The 20591-nt window shown below is 68.0% G+C and overlaps 1 protein-coding gene and 1 long non-coding RNA gene across 2 annotated transcripts; one reads left to right on the top strand and one right to left on the bottom strand.

The window, feature by feature from the left end:
* Positions 1-4350: 4350 nt before the first annotated feature.
* Positions 4351-5366, bottom strand: LOC112669235 (uncharacterized). Its single transcript, XR_003142135.3, has 2 exons — positions 5197-5366; positions 4351-4567 (listed from the first exon to the last, which is right to left on the bottom strand). It is a non-coding gene; the product is annotated as an uncharacterized LOC112669235 (long non-coding RNA).
* Positions 5367-5825: 459 nt separating this feature from the next.
* POFUT2 (protein O-fucosyltransferase 2) lies at positions 5826-15688 on the top strand. The gene is made up of 9 exons (XM_025462187.3): positions 5826-5989; positions 8043-8293; positions 10190-10334; positions 10697-10807; positions 11908-11974; positions 12601-12726; positions 12938-13118; positions 13381-13504; positions 14728-15688. Exons 1-9 carry the CDS (start codon positions 5856-5858, stop codon positions 14879-14881), a joined length of 1293 nt encoding a protein of 430 aa, XP_025317972.3. The 5' UTR covers positions 5826-5855; the 3' UTR covers positions 14882-15688.
* The last annotated feature ends 4903 nt before the right edge of the window (positions 15689-20591 follow it).

Raw genomic sequence — 20591 nt, 5'->3', positions numbered from 1 at the left:
AAGCCCCGTGTCAGGCTCTGCACTCACTCAACGCGCAGTCTGCTTCTCCCTCTCCCTCTGCTCCCCCCCCCCATGCGTGCTCTCTCTCTCTCCCTCCCCAGCTCTAAAATAAATAAATAAATAAATAAATACATACATACATAATAAATAAATAAATAATAAAATCTTTAAAATAACAAAAAGAAACAAAAGACGCCTGATTTTTATATCTGACTCCTAACAGCTGTAAGAATACAAGAAAATAGATATGATTCTCAAATACTCAGGGCAGAGACAGACCACGATCATTTGCACAACGACAGGACTCTTTGAACTAGGGAAATGCAAACTGGCAAATCAACGGCAAACTGTTAGAATCACAAGCGGCCAATTGTAAAAGGTCAATATACCAAACTAACGGTATTCATCAAAGCAGCAACGTTTTATTTATAAAGTGCGCCGTGTGTGATGGCAACAAAACCCAGGAGTGGAGTGAGGACGAGCCGAGCTGATGTAGTTGGGGGGAGAGACCCGCTCCCAGGAAGACTCTCGCCAGGATGGGTCTCTAACCCCCGCTGCTGAACTTCATGTGAAAATGCGCAAGGGCAGCTGGCAGGTGCGTTTTAGGGGACGCGGTGCCGTAAAGCCGCCCTGATCACGCACCATGGCCCGGGGCCGACGCTGACAAGTAGGTCTGCGGGGTCAGGACCCAAAGGCCAGAGACAGAATCACAGATTTGTGGGAATTTTACAAACGATGACGCTTGCATCTCACGCCCCGGAGGACCAGTGAATGATGCGGTGTCTGCGGCCGTGCCTCTGAGCCGGGGGACGTCACGCCCCGCTCTGCCTTCCACGGAGCCCAGCGAGGCGTGGGCGGCTCCCACCTTGGTTGTGTGTTTGCCTCTTTGTTGAGCGAGAGGAGCCTGGACCTTCCGAAAGGGGCGGAGGAGGCGCTGGGAGCGGACACGCCACCTGGCTGAGGAGGGAAGCCCACGGGAGGGGACGCACTGAGGGTACGGGGTGGTCACCATGGTCAGAGGACAGCATTGGCCACGCCGCTCCGGGTGAGGAGGGCACCCAGGGAAGCAGCCGACACTTGCCGGAGTCCACTGCCATCTGGGGCTGAGGGACTGCACGTTAGGCTGAGGGAGGAGGAGATAGAGACCCCCCCAAGTTCTCACGGGCTGGATCCGATCGCAGCCCCCCATGTCCACTCTCCGGCTGGAAGATCCCATGGCCAGATCCAGACCCCAAACCAAGAGGGCGGGGGGGGGGTCATTGTCCCCCGGCTCGGTGGGTGGGGTCTCCCTGCAAGCAGCACAAATTCCTGTTGTGCACTTCATTCCGCGGAGGAGCCCCCAGACCCCCACCATCTGTTTGTGTTTCCGTTGACGCTATCATCTGAGAAGGGCCAAGAGCAGTCCTTGAGACAGGCCTTCCAAACATAAATAAGCAGCCTGTTTCAGTAAAACAAATTACGCACTTTTTGACATTTGCCAGTGTTTTGATTCCAGAAAGGCTGTGGGCAGTTCCCACAGTCCCGGCCCCCCACCCGTGGCCCCGGCCCCACCTCCCGCCCCCGCTCCCATTCACACATCTCCCCACAGCCACCCGGGACCCGAGAGCCCTTCCCCCCACCACAGCAGATGTTTGCCGGACTCTGATGTTGGAAAAGCCACCCTCAGCAGAAAACTCACCCTTGAGGGCACAGACCGGGACCTGGAGAGCATTTTCAAAGGACTCTCTGAGTCACCTGCCTTGGGGCAGCCCAAGTTTTGTCTTCCTGAACCGGGGTGGCTCAGGCCCCTTACGGTGCCCTGTGTTTTGGGAGCCCACTAAGGACCCTGCTGGCCGCGTGGGAGCTGACCTTTTACTCTAAGTCTAGCTTTCTCCCCATCAGCCCAAGGGGGGAGAGGCCCTTACATCCCATGCACAGGTCAGCCCAGGGACCCCAGCACCAGGGTCTAGCATCCCCACAAGGGGCCCCATCCCAGGCCTTCCCCACCCCACACGACCTAGGCGCCAGGGATGGGGCCGCAGGAATGCATCAGGGGGGCGGGACCAGAGTCAGGTACCCTGTGCACCCCTAGCGGAAAGGCTGTGGCTCTGCCTCAGGGGGAGGTGGGCCACAAGGTCGGAGGGGCCTCGTAGGGCTCTCACCGTGGACCCCTGGGACACTGTGGATGAGCCCTTCTGCAGGTCCTGGCCAGCCATCACCCAAGATGGGGGCTGCACTGTGGGCAGGCCACGTGGGGAGGCTGGACCCATGCACCGACCACAGGAACCAGCGTGTCCTCACGTCCTGCTCACTCGGTGGCTGTCCCTTGAGGGCAGTCCAGGCAGGCAGCCCCCAGGTGGCTCAAGGCCTAACCAGAGGTCCCCTGCTTCTCAGCCCCCCTGTGCATCTCCAGGGACAAAAGCAGGACTTGGTGGCCAGGGACTTGTGACCAGCAAGGAGGTGGAGCTCTGCACTAGGTCCAGAAGCCTGCCGCACGCGGAGCCTGGTAACTCACTTCGCACACGGAAGAGCAGGGCACCCAGAGAGCGAGAGCTGCATGAACTGGGGTGTCGTGCTCCCCAGGAGAACCACTCCTCAGCGGGGTCCTGGGCCCGTCCACACCTGTACCCACTTCCGCCAACTGTCTCCCCAGCCCGTGTCTGCTGCCAACGTTTCCAGGTAAAGGGGCGCCGGTGACCTCCCGCAACCCCCGAGCTCCGTTGCCCTCGCTGCCCCACCCCAGGTTCTTCCTGCTGACCCGAGGTGGGGCCAGGGGGCCCTACAGCTGCCCCTTCCCCCACGCCTTCCCTGGCTCTGGCAGGGCCTCGCCCTGGAATCCCAGCTTCCAGAAGAATCTCTAGGTTCCTTTTCAGAGACTCCGGGCCTCTGTGTCTCGGCCACCTCTGGGCTGGGATGTGGGGTGTCCAGTACTGACCCTTCTGAGACCTGGGGGAGCGATGAGACCGGGGATCTAACAGGTGTGACCCCAGGACGCACACAGCTCACCTGCTGGACCCCAGGCCAGAGGGCTTCCTTCTTCTCCTCTCAGGTGACTCCCATGGCTCACCCTTTGCGGGGGATGGAGGGGTTTGGGGTAGGGGGTAGCTCTTAGCTCTCGGGGGCAGGAGGGACATGGCCTGGCTGTGTGTGCACCAGATTTGCCTCCCAGCCCCTGCCGCCTGCCCAGGCTTGGGGCACCCCTACTCTCTCCTTCCATCCCTCTGTCAAAGGACGCTCTTGCCCTCTTGTGGCAAAGTCCCCTCTAGTGGACGCTGGGTGGGGTGAGGAGGGCGGTGTGAGTGGTCAGACTTCACACGGGGGACTTCTGACTCCTGTTGACCAGGGGAGGGAGGAAGTCAGGTTTTTTTGTTTTGGTTTTGGTTTTTTTTTTAACAAAGTTTTCTTTTTTCTCTTTATTAAAGAGTCATGAACCTCTCCTGGGTCATTCTGGGTAAGGAATGTAATCCAGGGGTTAATCAGCGGAGGCAGGAGCGGGGAGGGCAGAGAGGGAGGAGGGGAGGGGAGGGGAGAGGCCGGAGAGGAGGGGGGGGGAACTTCCAAGTGTCCAGGTGTCCAATGAAGGGGCTGATATTCCGTGTCACCCTGACGGGGCTGAGGGCACCCCGATAGCTGGTGCAACAGCCACTTCCGGGTGTGTGTGTGGTGTGCACAGAACACATCAGCCTCTGAACTGGTGGACGGAGTAAGATCACCGACCGCGAGGTGGGGGGGCCTCACCCAACCCATCAAGGGCCTGGATGGAATGAAAAGGGGGGGCAAACTGTGTCTCCCTTGCTGAGCTGGGACGTCCCTGTCGTCCTGCTCCTCCGACCGCGGAGCTCGGGGCTCGGGCCCTTGGACTCGGGCTGACTGACCGCACGGGCTCCCCCGGCCTCCAGCCCGCAGACGGAGGCCCCGGGCCTCAGGCCTCCACCCTGGCGAGCCGATCCCGCAATGCCGACCCCTCACACCTGTCGGTAGATGCCCTATTGGTTCCATTTCTCCGGAGAACCCGGGTCCTGACTTGAACAAATCTGCTGGAGTAAAGGCATCTGGAGCAGCGGGGCCCACGCGCGTGGACGGTGCCCGGGACGATGTTATAACATAATTAGGGAATGTGGAGGCGAATTAATGACGTGGTGGCTGTGAGCAAACGTCCTACTTCTCAGAGACACATACGGAAATGTTTCAAATGGAACAAGCTGATGTCAATCATTTGCTTCAGCGAAATTTGGGCAACACAAGACCGACCTGATGCCGATGCAGTGAGCGCGGTGGGAGGGCGCGAGTGCCGAGTCTGGGGGCGCACACGGGCCCACGCTTCATCTCTCTGTTTCCGTGAATGGTTGAAAAATGCTAGAAACTCAGGAATATGTTTCAAGATGGCTTTACTAGGAGACATGAAAGATCAAGAGAGAATCAACCCCGGTGAAGACGGTTCATCTGGGGGCTTAAGGGCGGGTCCAGAGGTTGGAGGGTCCGTGCTGGTGCCTCCTGGAGCAGAACCCACAGTTGGCTGGTGTGTGCTCTGCACGCCCCGGGACAGCGGGCAGGCCACCTGGTTCTAGACACCTCCAGCTAAAACTGGCTGGAACAATAAAGCCACCGAAGAATTCCACGTGAGGAGAAGCCTGGAGACGTGGCGGTTCCAGGACAGGGCTGCGGCCTGGACCTACCTCTCCATCTTCCCTGGCTGCGCCCCTGGGGGTCCCTTCACTGCTGCAGGGGCTGAGGCCGCCCCCCCCTCCCCCCCGCCCCCCGCCCGCCCCTGGCCCAGGAATGGGAGGTCGCACTTCCTACCAGCAACTACAGAGGCTCCAGCCCCCCACATGGTCCTCCTGGGGCAGGAGCCCAGGAGTTTTGCCCCCTAACAGGGACAGTGCCCGGGACAGGGAGCTCTAGGAGGGCAGGGCGCTGCTGCTGGGGAGGAAAGGGCTCCAGGGAGGGGCAGGAAAAAGGGCCCTGGCACCGCAGTGGGGTTCCCCAGGGGACACCCCGGCCACCACCGCAGAGCCCCCCCTACGGAGGGAGGTGCAGACCCGGTCAGGGCACAGAGGTGCTCATCTGCTGACCCCAAGTCCCAGGGCCTCAAATTCACCTTCCATCCCGTCCCCTCCAATGTCCGGTGCCCCCCGGACACAGAGGGGGCCACTCTGCCGCCCGTGCACTGCGGTCCTCCGCGGTGAGACCCCCACCCTCTCCCAGTAGCGGACACACCTTTGCATCTCGGAAATCATCTGCCCGAGACACCGGGCCTGGAGGGTGTGCAGCGCGGGTGCCACACCTGGCCACTGTGCTGGCCTGTCAGTCCCGCGGCTTGCTCGTCAGAAGGCCGCGGGCCGCGGAGCAGACGCTGAGACCCGCGCGGCGCCGCACCTGGCAAACCCCACCTGGGCCCACGCTCACTCGGCAGGCCCCGCCCCCAGACCGTAGCAGCCCTGACCACGCCCCCAGACCCGCCCCCATCGGGCGAGGCCCCGCCCACAGGCCAGCCCGCTCCGCCCCTGGCCACGCCCACAGACCCGGCCCCGCCTCCCTGAATATGCCCACAAGGCCGGCACCCACCGGGCGTGGCCCCGCCCACAGGCCAGCCCCGCCCCCCGGCCATCTGGCCCCGCCCACAGGCCAGCCCCGCCCCCCGGCCATCTGGCCCCGCCCACAGGCCTGGCCCCTACCCTCCCCCACCCGCGCGGCCCGCAGGCGAGGACGCCCGCGCGTCGGTCTCGCCTCTCAGCGCCTTCCGTCCGGGGACGCCCAGCCTCGGAATGACGCAAGACGCATGCGTGGCGTTGCCATGGCTTCAGGGGACGCGCTCGGGGGCGGGCGGGCGCTTCCGGGGCGGAGCGCGGTCGCCGGAAGTGCGTGGCCGCGGGGCCATGGCGGCGCTCGGCGCGGTGTTCTTGCTGCTGCTGGAAGCGGCGTCCTGGCCGCGCGCCGGGGCCTCGGGCGAGGAGTTCTGGCCCGGACAGTCGGCGGCCGACATCCTGGCGGGGGCGGCGTCCCGCAGACGGTAACGCACGTCCGCGCCCGGCGAGGCTCCCGGGGGGACCTGGGGGCGGGGGGGATCGGCGGGACTGGGCGGGGGGACGGGGGGCCGGGACCCGGGGTCGGGGGGACGGGGGGATGGGGGGGACAGCGGGCTGGGACCCGGGGTCGGGGGATGGGGGAGGGGGGCACAGCGGCCGGGACCTGGGGTCGGGGGGACGGGGGGAGGGGGGGGACAGCGGGCTGGGACCGGGGTCGGGGGATGGGGGAGGGGGGCACAGCGGCCGGGACCTGGGGTCGGGGGGACGGGGGGAGGGGGGGGACAGCGGGCTGGGACCCGGGGTCGGGGGATGGGGGAGGGGGGCACAGCGGCCGGGACCTGGGGTCGGGGGGACGGGGGGAGGGGGGGGACAGCGGGCTGGGACCCGGGGTCGGGGGATGGGGGGAGGGGGGCACAGCGGCCGGGACCTGGGTCGGGGGGACGGGGGGAGGGGGGGGACAGCGGGCTGGGACCCGGGGTCGGGGGATGGGGGAGGGGGGCACAGCGGCCGGGACCTGGGGTCGGGGGGACGGGGGGAGGGGGGGGGACAGCGGGCTGGGACCCGGGGTCGGGGGATGGGGGGAGGGGGGCACAGCGGCCGGGACCTGGGGTCGGGGGGACGGGGGGAGGGGGGGGACAGCGGGCTGGGACCTGGGGTCGAGGGGGGATGGGGACGGGGGCGGGGATCGTAGGGGACTGGGGGGGACAGCGGGCCAGGACCTGGGGTCGGGGGGATGGGGGGGGGGAGGGGGGCACATCGGCTGGGACCTGGGGTCGAGGGGGATGGGGGGACGGGGGCGGGATCGTAGGGGACTGGGGGGGACAGCGGGTCAGGGCCTGGGGTCAGGGGGGATCGGTGGGGACTAGGGGGCGGACAGCGGCCGGGACCTGGTGATTGGCGGGGGGGGGGGGGGGGGGACGGGGGGGACAACAGGCCTGGGACCTGGGATGGGGGGGGGGTGGACAGCGGGCCGGGGACCTGGGGTTGGGGGGGATCGGAGGGGACTATGGGGGGACAACGGGCCGGGGGCCTGGGGTTGGTGGGGATCAGCCAGGACTGTGGCGGGGACAGCGGGCCTGGGGACCTGGGTTGGGGTTGGGGAATCCGCTGGGACGGGGGACCTGGGGGAACAGCGGGCCCAGGGACTTGGGGTCGGGGGTTGGTGTGTAGCCCGCGTCACCCACACCCCTGCACCCCTGTACCCACACCTGCCTCTTGGCCTGCATCCGCGGGCTGCTATTGCCCTGGGCTGCTGTGGCCGCCATGAGCCCTGGGGCAGGGCAGGGCCTGCTGTGGGTCATCTGGGAGGGGCAACCCCAGGGGCTCCTGTCACTTGACTGGGGCCTTGTCCCCCCTGCCGGGAGCCCCCAATACATGGTCCTTGGCGAGCTCAGCCTTGGTGATGTGCACGGGACCCTTGAGGCTGCTTGCAGGTGGCGGATGTCCCCAGATGGTCTCAGGTGTCTGCCGCCTGGGTTCCTGAGGGTTTGGTTCAAGACGCCCCACTGTGCTGCGATGTAGGGATGGTGCAGGGCCCCTTCCTGCGGTGTCCGCGCTCTGGGGATGACATCGCAGCTTCCTTCCTCGGGGTCTCCGGATGTGGTGGAAGAACCAGTGCAGGGAGGGGGGGGTGGCTGGGTGGCGGGGGGCTCTGTCCAGGAGCGGGGTGGGGGGATGGGGGGGTGCGCCGTCCGCTCTCATTCTCTCCTGAGGCCGCCTGCCCTTGATAGCGCAGCACGTTGGCTGCACCAGCGGACGTGGCAAGAAGAGGTACAGAAATTACAAACGCTGCCAGTTTTCTATTTTTGTTTAGAAAAGTATGATTATTTTTCACTTAAGAATGTTCGAAATAACGCCACGTGATGGCTCCTCGTTGCCACTTTAAGTGGATTAACACAAGCATTTCAAAGTCCTTATTCTAAGCTCCAACCCGGGCATCACGGGTAGACCTCGGTCGCGTGGTTGCCGCTAGTCTGGCGTGTTCCGTAAGTGTCGAGCGCGAAGGGGTCAGGCACCACTGTCCCCCCCCCCCCCCAGGTATCTCCTGTACGACGTCAACCCCCCGGAGGGCTTCAACCTCCGCAGGGATGTCTACATCCGCGTCGCCTCCCTCCTGAAGACGCTGCTGCAGACCGAGGAGTGGGTGCTGGTGCTGCCCCCCTGGGGCCGCCTCTATCACTGGCAGAGCCCCGACATCCACCAGGTCCGGATTCCCTGGTCCGACTTTTTTGACCTTCCGAGTCTCAATAGGAACATCCCGGTGATCGAGTACGAGCAGTTCATTGCAGGTGAGGCAGCGGGTGCGGATTGTGCGGGAACGGGGCCGGGCACACCGGGTGCATCGCCCTGGCCGGGGACCCTTCTCCGCGTGGGGGCCCCACCTCTGTCTCCCGCTGCAGCCTCCCGGGTGTCTCGCTCCTCCCGTAATTTGTCTGGGGAGCTAGGTGTGAAGTGCGTGAGCCGCGTGCGCCCTCGCCTCTGAAAGCAGGGGCGGCTGGGACGGGGCAGGGGTGCTCGCAGCAGTGGAGCTCGCAGCAGTGGCCCCGAGGGAGGGTGCCAGGCCCGGGCGGCGTCGACGGCACGGCGTCTCACCGCAGAGCTGGCGAAGACACGAAACGGCGCGTCTTGTGCGCTCAGGCCTGCTCAGCCTATTTAGTTTTTTTAAAGAGAGAGAAGTTGAAGGTCTTCAAACAAGGGTGTTTGGAGCTTAGCATCGCTCTTTAGAAGACAAGAGCTTATGAGGCCGCGGTGCCCTCGTGCTGCCCCCCCCAGCCTGCAGGAGGGGCGCCACGTGCGGGCTCCGGCCCGTCAGGACTGTGGGCCCAGGGCTGCAGCTGGCACGTCTTCAGGTTTTTTTCTTTTCTTTTTTTTAAGATTTATTTTATTTATTCATGAGAGACATAGAGAGAGGCAGAGACCTAGGCAGAGGGAGAAGCAGGCTCCCCACGGGGAGCCCGATGCAGGACTTAATAGGACCCCGGGGTCACATCCTGAGCCGGCGGCAGATGCTCACCAGAGGCAGTGGCCCCACATCTGCAGTCTCCATGTTGTGCTCTGACTGTGCCCTGGACCCTGTCCCTCTGGGATGTGTCTGCAGGGTCAGTCCCCAGCACGCTGCAGGCACAGGAGGACGTACTATCTCCCGATACCTTCGTTCATGGGGAAGATCAGGCTCAGGCCCGTGAAGACCCACAGGGATGCATCCGTCTGTGACCCGAGACGAGATGTCGCGGGTGCTTAGTCCGACTTGAGTTAGTCTGGGAATCAGCCTCAGCCTTGGTCTGAACGGGGTCAGGGAGCTGCCAGAGAAGCTGCCCTTCACCTCTGCGGGGCTGGGCCAGTGGGTTTCTCAACAGGCGGACACCAGGATCCCACGAGGTGGTGCTTCGTGGGGGACGCTGGGTGTGTGGGGCGGGAGGCTGGTGCCCACCCTGCTGCCCTTAGGGCCACAAGGCTGGAGCCGGAGCAGGGGGGCAGGGAAGGTGGGGTGCCCTGGGACAGGTGCCTCGCCTCGGCCTCTCCGTGTCCCCTCCCTCTCCCTCCCTTCGAGGGAGCCCCTGGAGCTCCGGGGCCAGGCCCCACCAGCAGCACAGCCCCTGAGCGACAGGGAGTGTCCCCCGGGAAACACACCAGACCTGCACTTGTCGCGGCTCCCTTGTGCCTGGACGCATCCTTCCATCCTGGGATGCTTCTCGATCAAGCACGGTGGACGTGGCGGCAGGCCTGGTGGGCAGGTGCGGTGGGAGGATGGACAGACTCCTGCTGTCCCCGAGCTCCTGCGGAGAGCGGGAGGCAGAAGCCAGTGACGCAAAGAAGTAATTAATACACGCTGTGTCCCAGATGGCGAGGACCGGCCGGGAGGAAAGGGGGGTGCCAGGTGTTGGGGCGGGAGGTGCGGTTTGAGTGGCCTCGCAGGGGTCAAGGGTGAGTCCCTGCGAGGCAGGTCCGAGCAGGGAAGGGGGTGTGCTTGGGGCAGCGGGGAGGACGGCGTGTGAGGACCGGGGGCAGGGGCAGGCCCAGCGGCTGCCTCTCGGGACCTCGTGGCCCGATGTCGCTTGCTCTGCCCCTGTGCTGCTCTGTAAGCGAGCCGCGGTCCCGCGGGAGGAAGGTGGCACTGGGTGAGTCGTGACCGTCCCCGTGGCGACAGGGCCCGAGCCCACGCTGTCCGTCTTGGCCTCTTCCAGAGTCCGGCGGGCCCTTCATCGACCAGGTTTACGTCCTGCAAAGTTACGCAGAAGGATGGAAAGAGGGGACCTGGGAGGAGAAGATCGACGAGCGGCCCTGCATCGACGCGCTGCTCTACGCCCCGGACAAGCACGAGTACTACAGGTGCGGCGCGGGAGGCCCGGGGGCGCGTCCCCAGCCTGGCGACCGGGGCTGGGATTCCGCCCAGGGTGTCACCGCACGTGGGTGTGGACGGGCGGGGCCCAGACCTGGTGTGTGGGAAGGGCGCTCCGTGGGGGCCGCCCTGGAGGTGCCCGTGGACCAGGCCGCAGAGTGGTGGGGTTCTGGAAACCCCGACGGCCAGCAGCGTCGGAAGGGCGCGGCCGCTCTGTCCGAGCTCCGGCACCGGCCCGGCTCTGCCCTCGTCCCCCGGGCCCGGGCCCGCCCACTGGTCCCACCAGGTCAGGGGCCACCCGTGCCGTCCGCCAGTTTCTTACCGGTGTGCGTCCGGGGCTCTTGTCTTCCAGAGGGTGGTTTTGGGGTTATGAAGAAACGAGAGCTTTAAACGTCTCCTGTTTGTCCGTTCAAGGATCGGCTTCCATCATGGCCCCTGTGCTTCTGAGAAACACGTCGGCGCGGTACGTGCCCGCGGGGTCCGCTCGGTGACTGAGGAGCGTGTGCGTGCGTGTGTGGGCCGGTGCCTGCGCTGTCCTGGCTGGGGCCCGTGTGGGGTCAGGGGAGAGGTCAGCCTCGTCCCCACCACCCCAGGGCACAGCGAGGCGGGACGGGGACGGGGACGTGGAGGAGGCGCGTGTCCCTGGGTAGAGCCGGGTCCAGGTGGGCTGTCCCCACGCTCAGGCTCTGTGGGGCGAGTGCAGCTTCACGCGCTGCTTGGCGGGAGGTCCTCGGTGTCCCCCAGTCCCCTGCTGGAGGGCGCGGGGGCCTGGTTCACCTGGATGGCAGCGGGGCCCGTGCAAGGTGACGGTGTGGCGGGTGGGTCGGGCCCCGACGCAGGCGGGCAGGCAAGTGGGGACGGCTCCGAGCGGGGGGCGCACTGACGTGCACTTAGTTCACCTGCCCGGGCGACGGCGACGGCAGTGGGGCTGAAGGGGCGGGGACGGAATGGCAGGGAGGGGCAGGCCCAGGGGCGTGGAGGTGGCCCCGCAGCCCCCAGCCCGTCCTGGAGGGCTCCCCCCTGCACTCACCTCTGCATGTAGGCCTCATGCTCTGCCTCCCCAGGCCGGACCCCTGCTCAGCACCCTGGGGCCTGCCTGAGCCGTCCCCTTGGGACGAGAGGACAGTGGGTGGCCACGTGCCTTCCCCCAGGGTCCCGCGTCCTCCCGGCCTGGGTGGGCACGGCCCCTTCTGGAGCGTCCCCTCTGGGCGCTCTGACGCTTCGGGTGCTGGCCCCGGGAGGCTTAGCTTCAGGGGGTGTGGCGTGCTCCCCACGGAGGCCGGGCGGGCCACGCCTGCTGCCGAGGCTGTCGGGGGCCGTCTGTGGACGGGATCGAGGCCTCCCCCTGGGGCCTTGCCCTGGGCCGGGGTCCTCTGAGGAACCTGTTTTCTGGTCGACTGCTGGGCGTCCTGGCCGTTTCCTTCCTTGCATCCGTGGTCACGGGGGGCGTGGTGGCCGCGGGCCAGCGGCGGAGACGGACAGACGGCCGCTGCCTCCTGACTGCGCCCGGGGAGGCGGGTGGGGCGCCTCACAGCCCAGCGCCTCGTCTCTCTTTGGAAACAGGTCGGTGATGTTGGACAGAGCCGAGAACCTGCTGCACGACCACTACGGGGGCAGGGAGTACTGGAACGTGAGTGCCGCCGTGTGTGGCCGCGCAGGGGCTGCGGGCGGGGCCTGGGCCGGCGTGGGGCCGGCGTGCGCGTCCACGGCGGGCTCCTTGTTTGTGGCGGCTGACGGTGGAGAGAAAGGCGGTGCTTCGCCGGCGGGGGCGTAGCTTGTGTGCTGTGCCCCCGCCCACGCTGGGTGGCCGGGCCGTAACCACCCCGTGTGCGTCCTGGGGTGAGCGCACGCCGCGTGCCGTGGGTCCTGCAGGAGCCCGAGGACGAGGCTGTCACGCCCCTGGGGGGCAGCTGGGCTGAGCAGGGGTGAGGCGCCCGTCGGGTGAGCCCCTGCTGCCTGGACATGTGACCTGGGCCCCCCCGGAGCAGAGGCCCCGTCACGACGTTCCCGGTAACACCATGCCCTGGCCGGGCGGTGACAGCCCTGCAGCCACGGCCCCGTGTCCGTGCTCCCGTGCGGGGACGGTCCTGGTAAATCGCCGCTCGCCAGCTGGCTTCGTGCTGTGCGATGACCGGTCACCGCCAGGCTGTCACTTAGCGTCCCCCTTGACCTCGCGCGTGCCAGCGCGTCCGCCTGGCCTCCGGGCCTCTGCAGGCCTCGGGCCGCCTGCTCAGCAGCTGCCCCCTGCACCCTCAGACCCGGCGGAGCATGGTGTTTGCCAGGCACCTGCGGGCCGTGGGCGACGAGTTCAGGAGCCGGTATCTGAACTCCACGGACGAGGCCGACCGGATCCCCTTCCAGGAGGACTGGACCAAGATGAAGGTAGCGCCCCCACGGATGCCGAGTCGCCGGGCCCGTAACGGGGTCGGCGTGTCGGGGGCCTGGGGCGGCCGCGGTCGCCCACCGGGACGGTCCCCTCCAGGCTTGGGGGTCGGGGGTTCCAGCGGCAGGTGCGGGAGCCGCGGGCGAGGGAAGCACCAGCACCCCAGCACCAGCAGCGCCAGGGCCCTCAGCGCTCCCCGTCCTCCCCCAGGTCCCGCTGGGCTCCTCGCTGGGGGGCCCGTACCTCGCGGTTCACCTGAGGAGGAAGGACTTCATCTGGGGCCACAGAGAGGACGTGCCCAGTCTGGACGGGGCCGTGAGGAAGATCCGCAGCCTCATGAAGACCCACCAGCTGGACAAGGTGTTCGTGGCCACCGACGCCGTCAGGACGGGTAGGCGGGCCCGGCTCTGCCCCACGGGCTCATCCGTCCCCTGGCCCCCGTCCCCTGGCCCCGTCTGCCGCCCCCATCCGCTGCCCACGTCACGTCCTGGGCCTGCAGCGTGGCCGGGAGGCGGTGCCGGGCCCTGTGTGGCTGCCCCTGACCTGTGGCGCCGGTGCCCGTGGAGCCAGCGCGGTGCAGCACACGTGTCCCGTGCACGGCCCTGGGGTGCTCGCCGGTGACCCCGGGTCAGTGGCTCCGCTTCGCTTCGCAGAACATGAGGAGCTGAAGAAGCTGTTGCCGGAGATGCTGAGGTTCGAGCCCACGTGGGAGGAGCTGGAGCTCTACAGAGACGGCGGCGTGGCCATCATCGACCAGTGGATCTGCTCGCACGCCAGGTGCCTCCACCGCCCGGCCCGGCCCGTCCCCTGACTCCGTGACCCCCCCATCCCCCTGTCCCCCAATCTCCCAGTCCTCCGTCCCCCTGTACCCCATCCCCCATCCCCACATCTCCCCATCCATCCCCCGTCCCTGTCCCCATTCCCCCTTCCCCTGTCCCCCATCTCCTGTCCTCCCATCTCCCAGTCCCCCGTACCCCATCCCCTTGTCCCCTATCCTGTCTCCCCATCCCGCCATCCCTGTGTACCTGTCTTCCGTCCCTGTCCCCCATCCACCCATCTCCCTGTCCCCCTGTCCCCATCCTGTCCCCATCCCCCATCCTCCAACCCCCTGTCCCCCGTCTCCACGTGCCCCCATCTCCCTGTCCCCCAGTCCCCCATCCCTCTTGTCCCCATCCCCCTGTCCCCCCATCCCCGTTTCCCCATCCCCATTCCCTCTTCACCCATCCCCATCTCTGTCCCCCTGTCCTCATCCTCCCATCCCTCATCCCCATCCCCCCAACCCGTGTCCTTGTCCCCCTGCCTCCCCATCCCATCCTTCCCCCATCCCCCATCCCTGTCTCCCTGTCCCCACATCCTCCCTCCTCTATCCCCATCGCCTTGTCTCCCTGTCCCCACATCCCCATCCCCCATCCCCCCGTTCCTCTGTCCTTGTCTTCTGTGTCCCTGTCCTGTTCTCCATCTCCATGTCCCCCCATCCGCCCGTCCCCCATCCCTGTTCCCCTGCCTATCCTCGGCTCCGCTGTTTCCATTGGCCCCTGGGAGGTCAGTCCGTGTCGTCCCCGAGGCGAGTGTCGGCTCACGGTTGGCCGCTGACCCGCAGGCTTGCTCCTGGTCCCCCCTCAGACTTGGTCACAGGCCCCCTTGCCCACCTTGTCGGGGGACGGACCCCGCCCGAGGTCCCGGGGCCCAGTGACAGCCCCCATCACACGTGTCCCTGCAGAACAGGGCCGGGGCTTCTTACAGGTCCAGGAGCGCGGCTCTTTCCGTCATTGTCCTTAGAGGAGGCTGTTGCCGCGGAGGGGAGCGGGGGCCAGGGCCAGGGAGGTCCGCGTGCGTCCCGTGGGGTGGAGGCTGCGAGTGGGCTGGGCGGGGTCCCCGTGTCTGCAGGCCCCCAGGACCCCAGGGCCCGCGCACAGGCTGCGGGCCGCAGGGTCAGAGGTCGGCAGGGTGGGGCGCTGGGCACGTGCAGGCAGCCCCCGCGACCCCCGGTTTGCCGGCAGGTTCTTCATCGGTACCTCCGTGTCCACGTTTTCTTTCCGGATCCACGAGGAGCGAGAGATCCTTGGGCTCGACCCCCGGACGACGTACAACCGCTTCTGCGGGGACCGGGAGGAAGTGTGCGAGCAGCCCACGCACTGGAGGGTGGCCTACTGAGCCGGCCGGCCCCTCGTGGGCGCCACGTCCGGTCTTCTGCACACGCGGACTCTCGGCCTCCCTCCGAGCACCTGTGTGGCCTCAGGGTCGCTCCTGCCCGGCCATGGCCAGGCGGCCACAGCACGCGTCCATCCCGGGGTTCGCCCCGCCGTGGCTGCCCGGGGCCCTGGTGCGCGGCACGTCGGGCGTCAGAGGGTGTCTGCTGCCTGCAAGGCCGCGGTGACGTGAGGGGTGCGGGCTCTGTTGCAGGGGCGCGTGGCGCGGGCCCGTCTGTGGTCCTGCCGGGGCGTCCGGTGCCGCCCCGTTCACCCTGCCCGTGACCCCCGCGAGGCCCAGCACGTGGGCGGGAAGGTGGGCCGCCGCCCTGCGGACCGGGCTGACCCCGGGGGGCTCAGTGTGCGGGAGGTTCGTCGGGTCTTCGGGGGGTTGGGCTTGCAGAGAGGAGCCCCCGGCTGGCGGCGGCGGTGTGGGTGGGCGGGCACCCCAGGCCCTGCCCCTCGGGGGGTGCGAGGCTGAGAGGGGCGCGGGGCTGAGGGGCGCGGCATGCAGCCTCGGAGGGGCCGAGGGGCGCGCTGCCCAGAAAGCCCTCGTGGGCCTGGAGCGCGGACCACCCGCCCTCGGACCCACGCCCGGCTTCACGGGCGCCCCAGGTGACCCGAGCCCGAAGCCCGGGGCGGCTTGTGTCTTCTTCCCGAGTGTGGAGCCCACGCGGATCGCGCGCTGCGGTCCTGGGGGGAGTGAGGTATTTATTCTGTGCACATTTGTACTTTGAAACGCTAATAAAATACGTTTTCTAAGAAACCAGAATTCCAGAAACGGCGCCTTTCTCACACCCTTGAGTTTCTTTCTGGCTGGAAATCCCCGAGTGGTCCCGACGGGCCGCTGGTCGCTCCTGGGGACGGCGCCGTGTCCCATCCACCCGCGGCGCCCACGGCTGCCCGACTTGCTTCGGGAAGAGCTCGGCCTGGGAGAGCCGCCGTCCCGGTGCTCTGGGGAGGGACCGGCCCGCGCCACCCCCTCCACGCCCCCCCCCCGCGTCCACGTTAGTGGGTGGCGGGGGCTCGGGGCCTAGGCACCCAGGCCGCAGCATCTCTTCCCTCCCGCAAGGGAGACCCGGGGACCCGCCCGCTACTGCACCCCCCCCGCCGCCCCCCACTCCGCTCCCCTCCGGCTCTCCATGTGGTTTGAACCAGACTGTGCCCTTGACCAGGACGGCGGGTGCCCTCGTGGGGGGGGGGGACCCAGAGCACACCCAGCTCACGGGCAGTCCCTGAGGGCCGGGGGGCTCGGGGAACCAGGGCCGCCCCCTGTGCTGTGCGGGGGCCGGGCACCCCGGCGGGCAGGGCACCTGAGGGGGCTGGCGTGGCCTCCGACCGCGGCCTGGAGAGGCTTGCGGGGGGCTGGGGCCACCAGCCGCTCCAAGGCCCAGGGCCGGGCGGGGAGCGAGAGCAGGGGGCCGGGTCCCCTGGGGACCCCAGCTCCGGGCGGCTCGGGCCTGCCTCCTGACCGGCACCCGCTGACCGGTGCCGCCCGGCCCGTCACACCCGTCCCTGCACCCCCAGCAGGACAGGCGGGCCGTGGTCAGGGTTGCCGTGGACTATGTCTAAAGGCTGTCACCTTCTCCTCCTTCACAGAGGGGGAAACTGAGGCACTCAGGGCAAAACACGTGGCCGAGGTGACTGCACGGGAGCCTTAGGGACCCGGGTCTCTGCGAGGCCTCTGCAGTGTGGGTCCCGCCTTGGGGGGCGGGGGTGACGGCACCTGGACTCCGTGTGTCCCCCCAGCCGACGCTCCTGAGGGGCCTCGCCCCCACCCTCGGGCCCCCAGCCTCCACACAGCGGGGCAGCAGCCGTCGGGGGCCCCATCCCAGCCGCCGCTCGCTGTGTCCCCCTCGCGGCTCGGCCTAGGGGCACCGGGTCCCCTCGGGTGCAGGGTCACGCGCCCGTTTCCTGGCGACTAACCTGCTTGGAGGACGTCCTGGACCCCCTTCCCCCAGGGCTGGGCCAGACGTCGGTTTGGGATGGGTGTCTGCTCCCACCTGAAAAGCAGGTGCACAGAGCCCCCAGGGGTGCTGTCCTGCCACCTGTCCACACCGGCCCACACCTGTCCACGCCTGCAACACCTGCCACACCTGCCCACACCTGTCCACACCTGCCCGTGCCTGCGACACCTGCCACACTGACCACGCCTGCCCACTCCTGCCCACACCTGTCCACTCCTGCCTGTGCCTGCAACACCTGCCTGCACCTGCCCATGCCTGCAACACCTGCCATACTTATCCACACCCTGCCCACACCTGCCCACACCTGTCCATGCTTGCCCATGCCTGTGACACCTGCCCACACCTGCCCACGCCTGCCCACACCTGCCCGTACCTGCGACACCTGCCTGCACCTGCCCATGCCTGTCCACACCTGCCCACACCTGCCTGTGACACCTGCCCACGCCTGCCCACACCTGCCCACACCAGTCCACGCCTGCCCACGCCTGCGACACCTGCCCGTACTTGCCCACGCCTGCCCATACCTGCCTGCACCTGCGACATCTGCCCACACCTGCCCACACCTGTCCACACCTGCCTGCACCTGCAACACCTGCCCACACCTGCTCACGCCTGCCCACAGGCCAGCCCCAGCCCTGCAGAGCGGAGGCCCCGCCGGCACGCAGACTGGCCCCTGCCCCCGGCCCCTGCCTGTCGGGGTCCTCACTGCCCGACCGTGTCCCGACCACTTACCCAGAGCCTGGCTTATCTCGACCCCACGAAGCGCCGGCTCAGCCCGGACGTCGGACGAGGCGCTCCCTGGCGCTCTGGGCAGGACGCCATCCCGGGGGCCCACCGCCCAGGGGACACGCCGTGGGCCCGGCCTCAGTCCCGGTGGGTCCTCTCCTCGCAGGGACGGCCGAGGCGTTGTCCAGCCCGACGGTTCTGAGCCCACGGCCCGGCGAGGTCCCCCGGGGCAGCCCCTCCCTCCAGAACAAACCCACCCGTGGGAGGAGGGCACGTCCGCCTGCACTCGGGAGGCGTCTGTAGCTCGGGGCAGATAATACCCGGAACGACCCCCGGGGCGGTTCTAGAACAGCCGGCAGCCCCGGACCCTGCACGTCCCGAGGTCTCCCGCGCTCAGGGGCCGGGGGGCAGGGCCCAGCTGCGCGCAGCGAGGACACTGGCACAGGAACAGCCGGTGACGCCGGGTCCCTTCGCTTCCTATTTCTGCTGGCGTGAGTGCCCCTCCCTCCGTCCCTCCCGGTCCCTCCGTCCTGCGTCCGTCTGTCCCTCCCCGTCCTTCCCTCCCTCCCCTGCTCTCCCAGGAACCGCCCCCACCGCCGCCCCTGAGCCGCCCCTGCAGAGGCAGGCACAGGGGACAGGGGACGGGGAATGGCGACAGGGCTTCCTGCCGACGAGGAGCCGAAGCCCACCAACGTCCACGGAGACCCCGAAATCAGATCCAGCTCAGGGGGTCCCTCGAGGTGGCAGCGCCGGCCCGGCTGACGCCCTGCTGGCAGACCCTGGCACCCAGGTCCCAGCCCTCGGATCCCGGGAGCGGGGACGACCGCGCCCCCCAGGTTGGGGTGATTCGCTGCGCTGTGGGCGGCAGGTGACACAGGTGCTCGCACACGACGCAGGAAGGCGGACGATATCTGAACGAAAGCACGGGCGTCCAGGTGACGGCCCCCCACTCCCGGGGTTCAGACCCTCGGGCACATGGCCCGGGCGGCCTGGGCTGGTCCTGGAGCTGAGCCGCGTGACCCGGGGCCCGGGTCCTGAGCCGAGCGACTGTCCCCAGAAAACACGAGGCCAGTTAGGATTCAGGCTCACTGGTTTGACCCGGGGACGAACCGCCTTCTGGTCGTGGTGACCGTGGTGACCGAGCCGGCCCATTCTGGGGGGCAGCCTCTTGCGCCCTGAGGCCCAGAACATTCCTGGCAGCCCTCCCAGCACGGGCCGGGACGAAGCAGATCCCCAGAGGCCCTGCCGCCCCCCCGTGGCCTCAGGGACACTCGGCCCGCCTGGTGGTGCTGCGCCCGTCCTCAGGGGTCCCCAGACCTCGGCTCCTGGGGCCCGAGGGGCGATCGGGACCCCCCCACGGGGGGCAGAACTTGCAGGAGGGGGGCAGATGGGAAGCAGGGCCACAGCCAGGGGAGGCTGGGCGGGAGGCATCTGTCTCCGGAGCCCACGTGGGGGTCCCCGGGAGGGGGCCTGGCTGGAGCCAGACGCGAGGACTCAGTGGCCCGGAGCTAACGTCGCAGTGAGTCGGGGGTGACTCGTTCCCTGGGCTCCGGGGGCCAGCTGTTCCCGCCGCGTCCCCGGGCCCCGGCGGCCACATTAGTGACTAATGAGGGCTGGTGCCACAAACCCAATCTCTTGTTTCTGTTAAAAGGCCCTTTCAGGACAAACTAGGGCAGCGTCGCATCCCCCGGGCCCGTCTCCTCCCGGCGGGGCCACAGGCTGCCGCGGGCAGCTGAGCGCCTTGGGGACGAGCCCACGGGGGCCGAGATGTCATCTGGGCTTGTCCCTGAACAAGCAGGACAAACAACAGGCTCTGTGTCCCCGGCCCTGCCCGCCTCCTGGCGGGGACACGAGAACCCCACGGCCTGTGCGCAAGGCGGCTGCAGGGCAGGTGCCCCCCGACAGCGGCTCCTGCCCGGCGAGCGCCCCCCACGGTGTAGCCAACCCTCCGGGGCTGCTCCGGGGCCTCACCCACGCAGGCCCCATCGGCCTCCCGGGGCGCCAGGCCAGGAAGCAGGCCCGCAGGTGGTCCCAGCGACGGCGACAGGAGCTCCGCAGGGAGGCAGCAGCTTGGCCGAAGGAGCGACCGCGGCTGCCAGGCTGCAGGGCAGGGGCGGGCGGTCCGGGTGGGCAGGACGGGGGAGAGCGGGGAGGAGAGGCCGGCGCCGCGCTGCGCGGGGACACGGGGAGGGCTGGGCGCCAGAGGGCCTTGGTGCCGCTCGGGGGCTCGGGGGCGCGGGGTCTCGCAGCGACATGGCCGTGGTGCGGGGGAGGGGGGAGCGCCCCCCCGAGGGCCGAGGCCTGAAAATGCCCAACAAGCAGCTTCGGAAGCTGTGTTTGCGGGCGAGGTGCAGCGGGAGGTGAGGGACCTCGCAAAGCTCGGGCGCCCCACGTGCGCGGCCTCTGAGCCCCGCGGACCCCGCCCGGCTGCCGTGAACCGCAGGCAAGTGGCAAGGAGCCGTGTGGGGCCCACGCGGGGCAGGACCGCAGAACGGGATCCCGTGTTGAGCCCGGAGCCCCGGGAGGAGTGTGCCGGGGAGACCCGTGGGGCACGGACAGCGGCAGGGGTCGGCCCCCGCACCCGCACCCGCACCTGCACCCGCACCCGCACCCGCACCCGCACCCGCACCCGCACCCGCTGAGCAGCAAACACCGGAGTCCCCGTCATTTCAACCGCAAGCCATCGACCTGCAGGCTTAGAATGTGAAGCGGGTGGGTGTGGGTGCACACAGGGTCACACACACGTGCTCACACAAGCTCACACACGCACACACGCTTGCACAGGCAAACACGCTCACACACATACACCCTCACATACGCAGTCAGGCACACGCTCACAAGGCTCACACACGGTCACACACGCACACACATGGTCACACACACGTGCTCACACATGGACACATGCTCACATGTGCTCTCTCACACACACGCTCACACACACGCTCATGCGCTCACACACGCACACACACGTACACGCTCACA

Source organism: Canis lupus, chromosome 31 (assembly GCF_003254725.2).
Source record: "Canis lupus dingo isolate Sandy chromosome 31, ASM325472v2, whole genome shotgun sequence".
Taxonomy (NCBI): domain Eukaryota; kingdom Metazoa; phylum Chordata; class Mammalia; order Carnivora; family Canidae; genus Canis; species Canis lupus.
Note: the sequence above shows the minus strand (reverse complement) of the source record. Positions and strands in the feature narration are given on the sequence as shown.

Coding starts and splice junctions, on each gene's coding strand:
- POFUT2 (XM_025462187.3), top strand. CDS start 5,856: ATGGCGGCGCTCGGCGCGGTGTTCTTGCTGCTGCTGGAAGCGGCGTCC. Junction 10,335..10,696: donor GACAAGCACGAGTACTACAG/GTGCGGCGCGGG, acceptor CTTGTCTTCCAG/AGGGTGGTTTTGGGGTTATG. Junction 13,119..13,380: donor CACCGACGCCGTCAGGACGG/GTAGGCGGGCCC, acceptor TTCGCTTCGCAG/AACATGAGGAGCTGAAGAAG.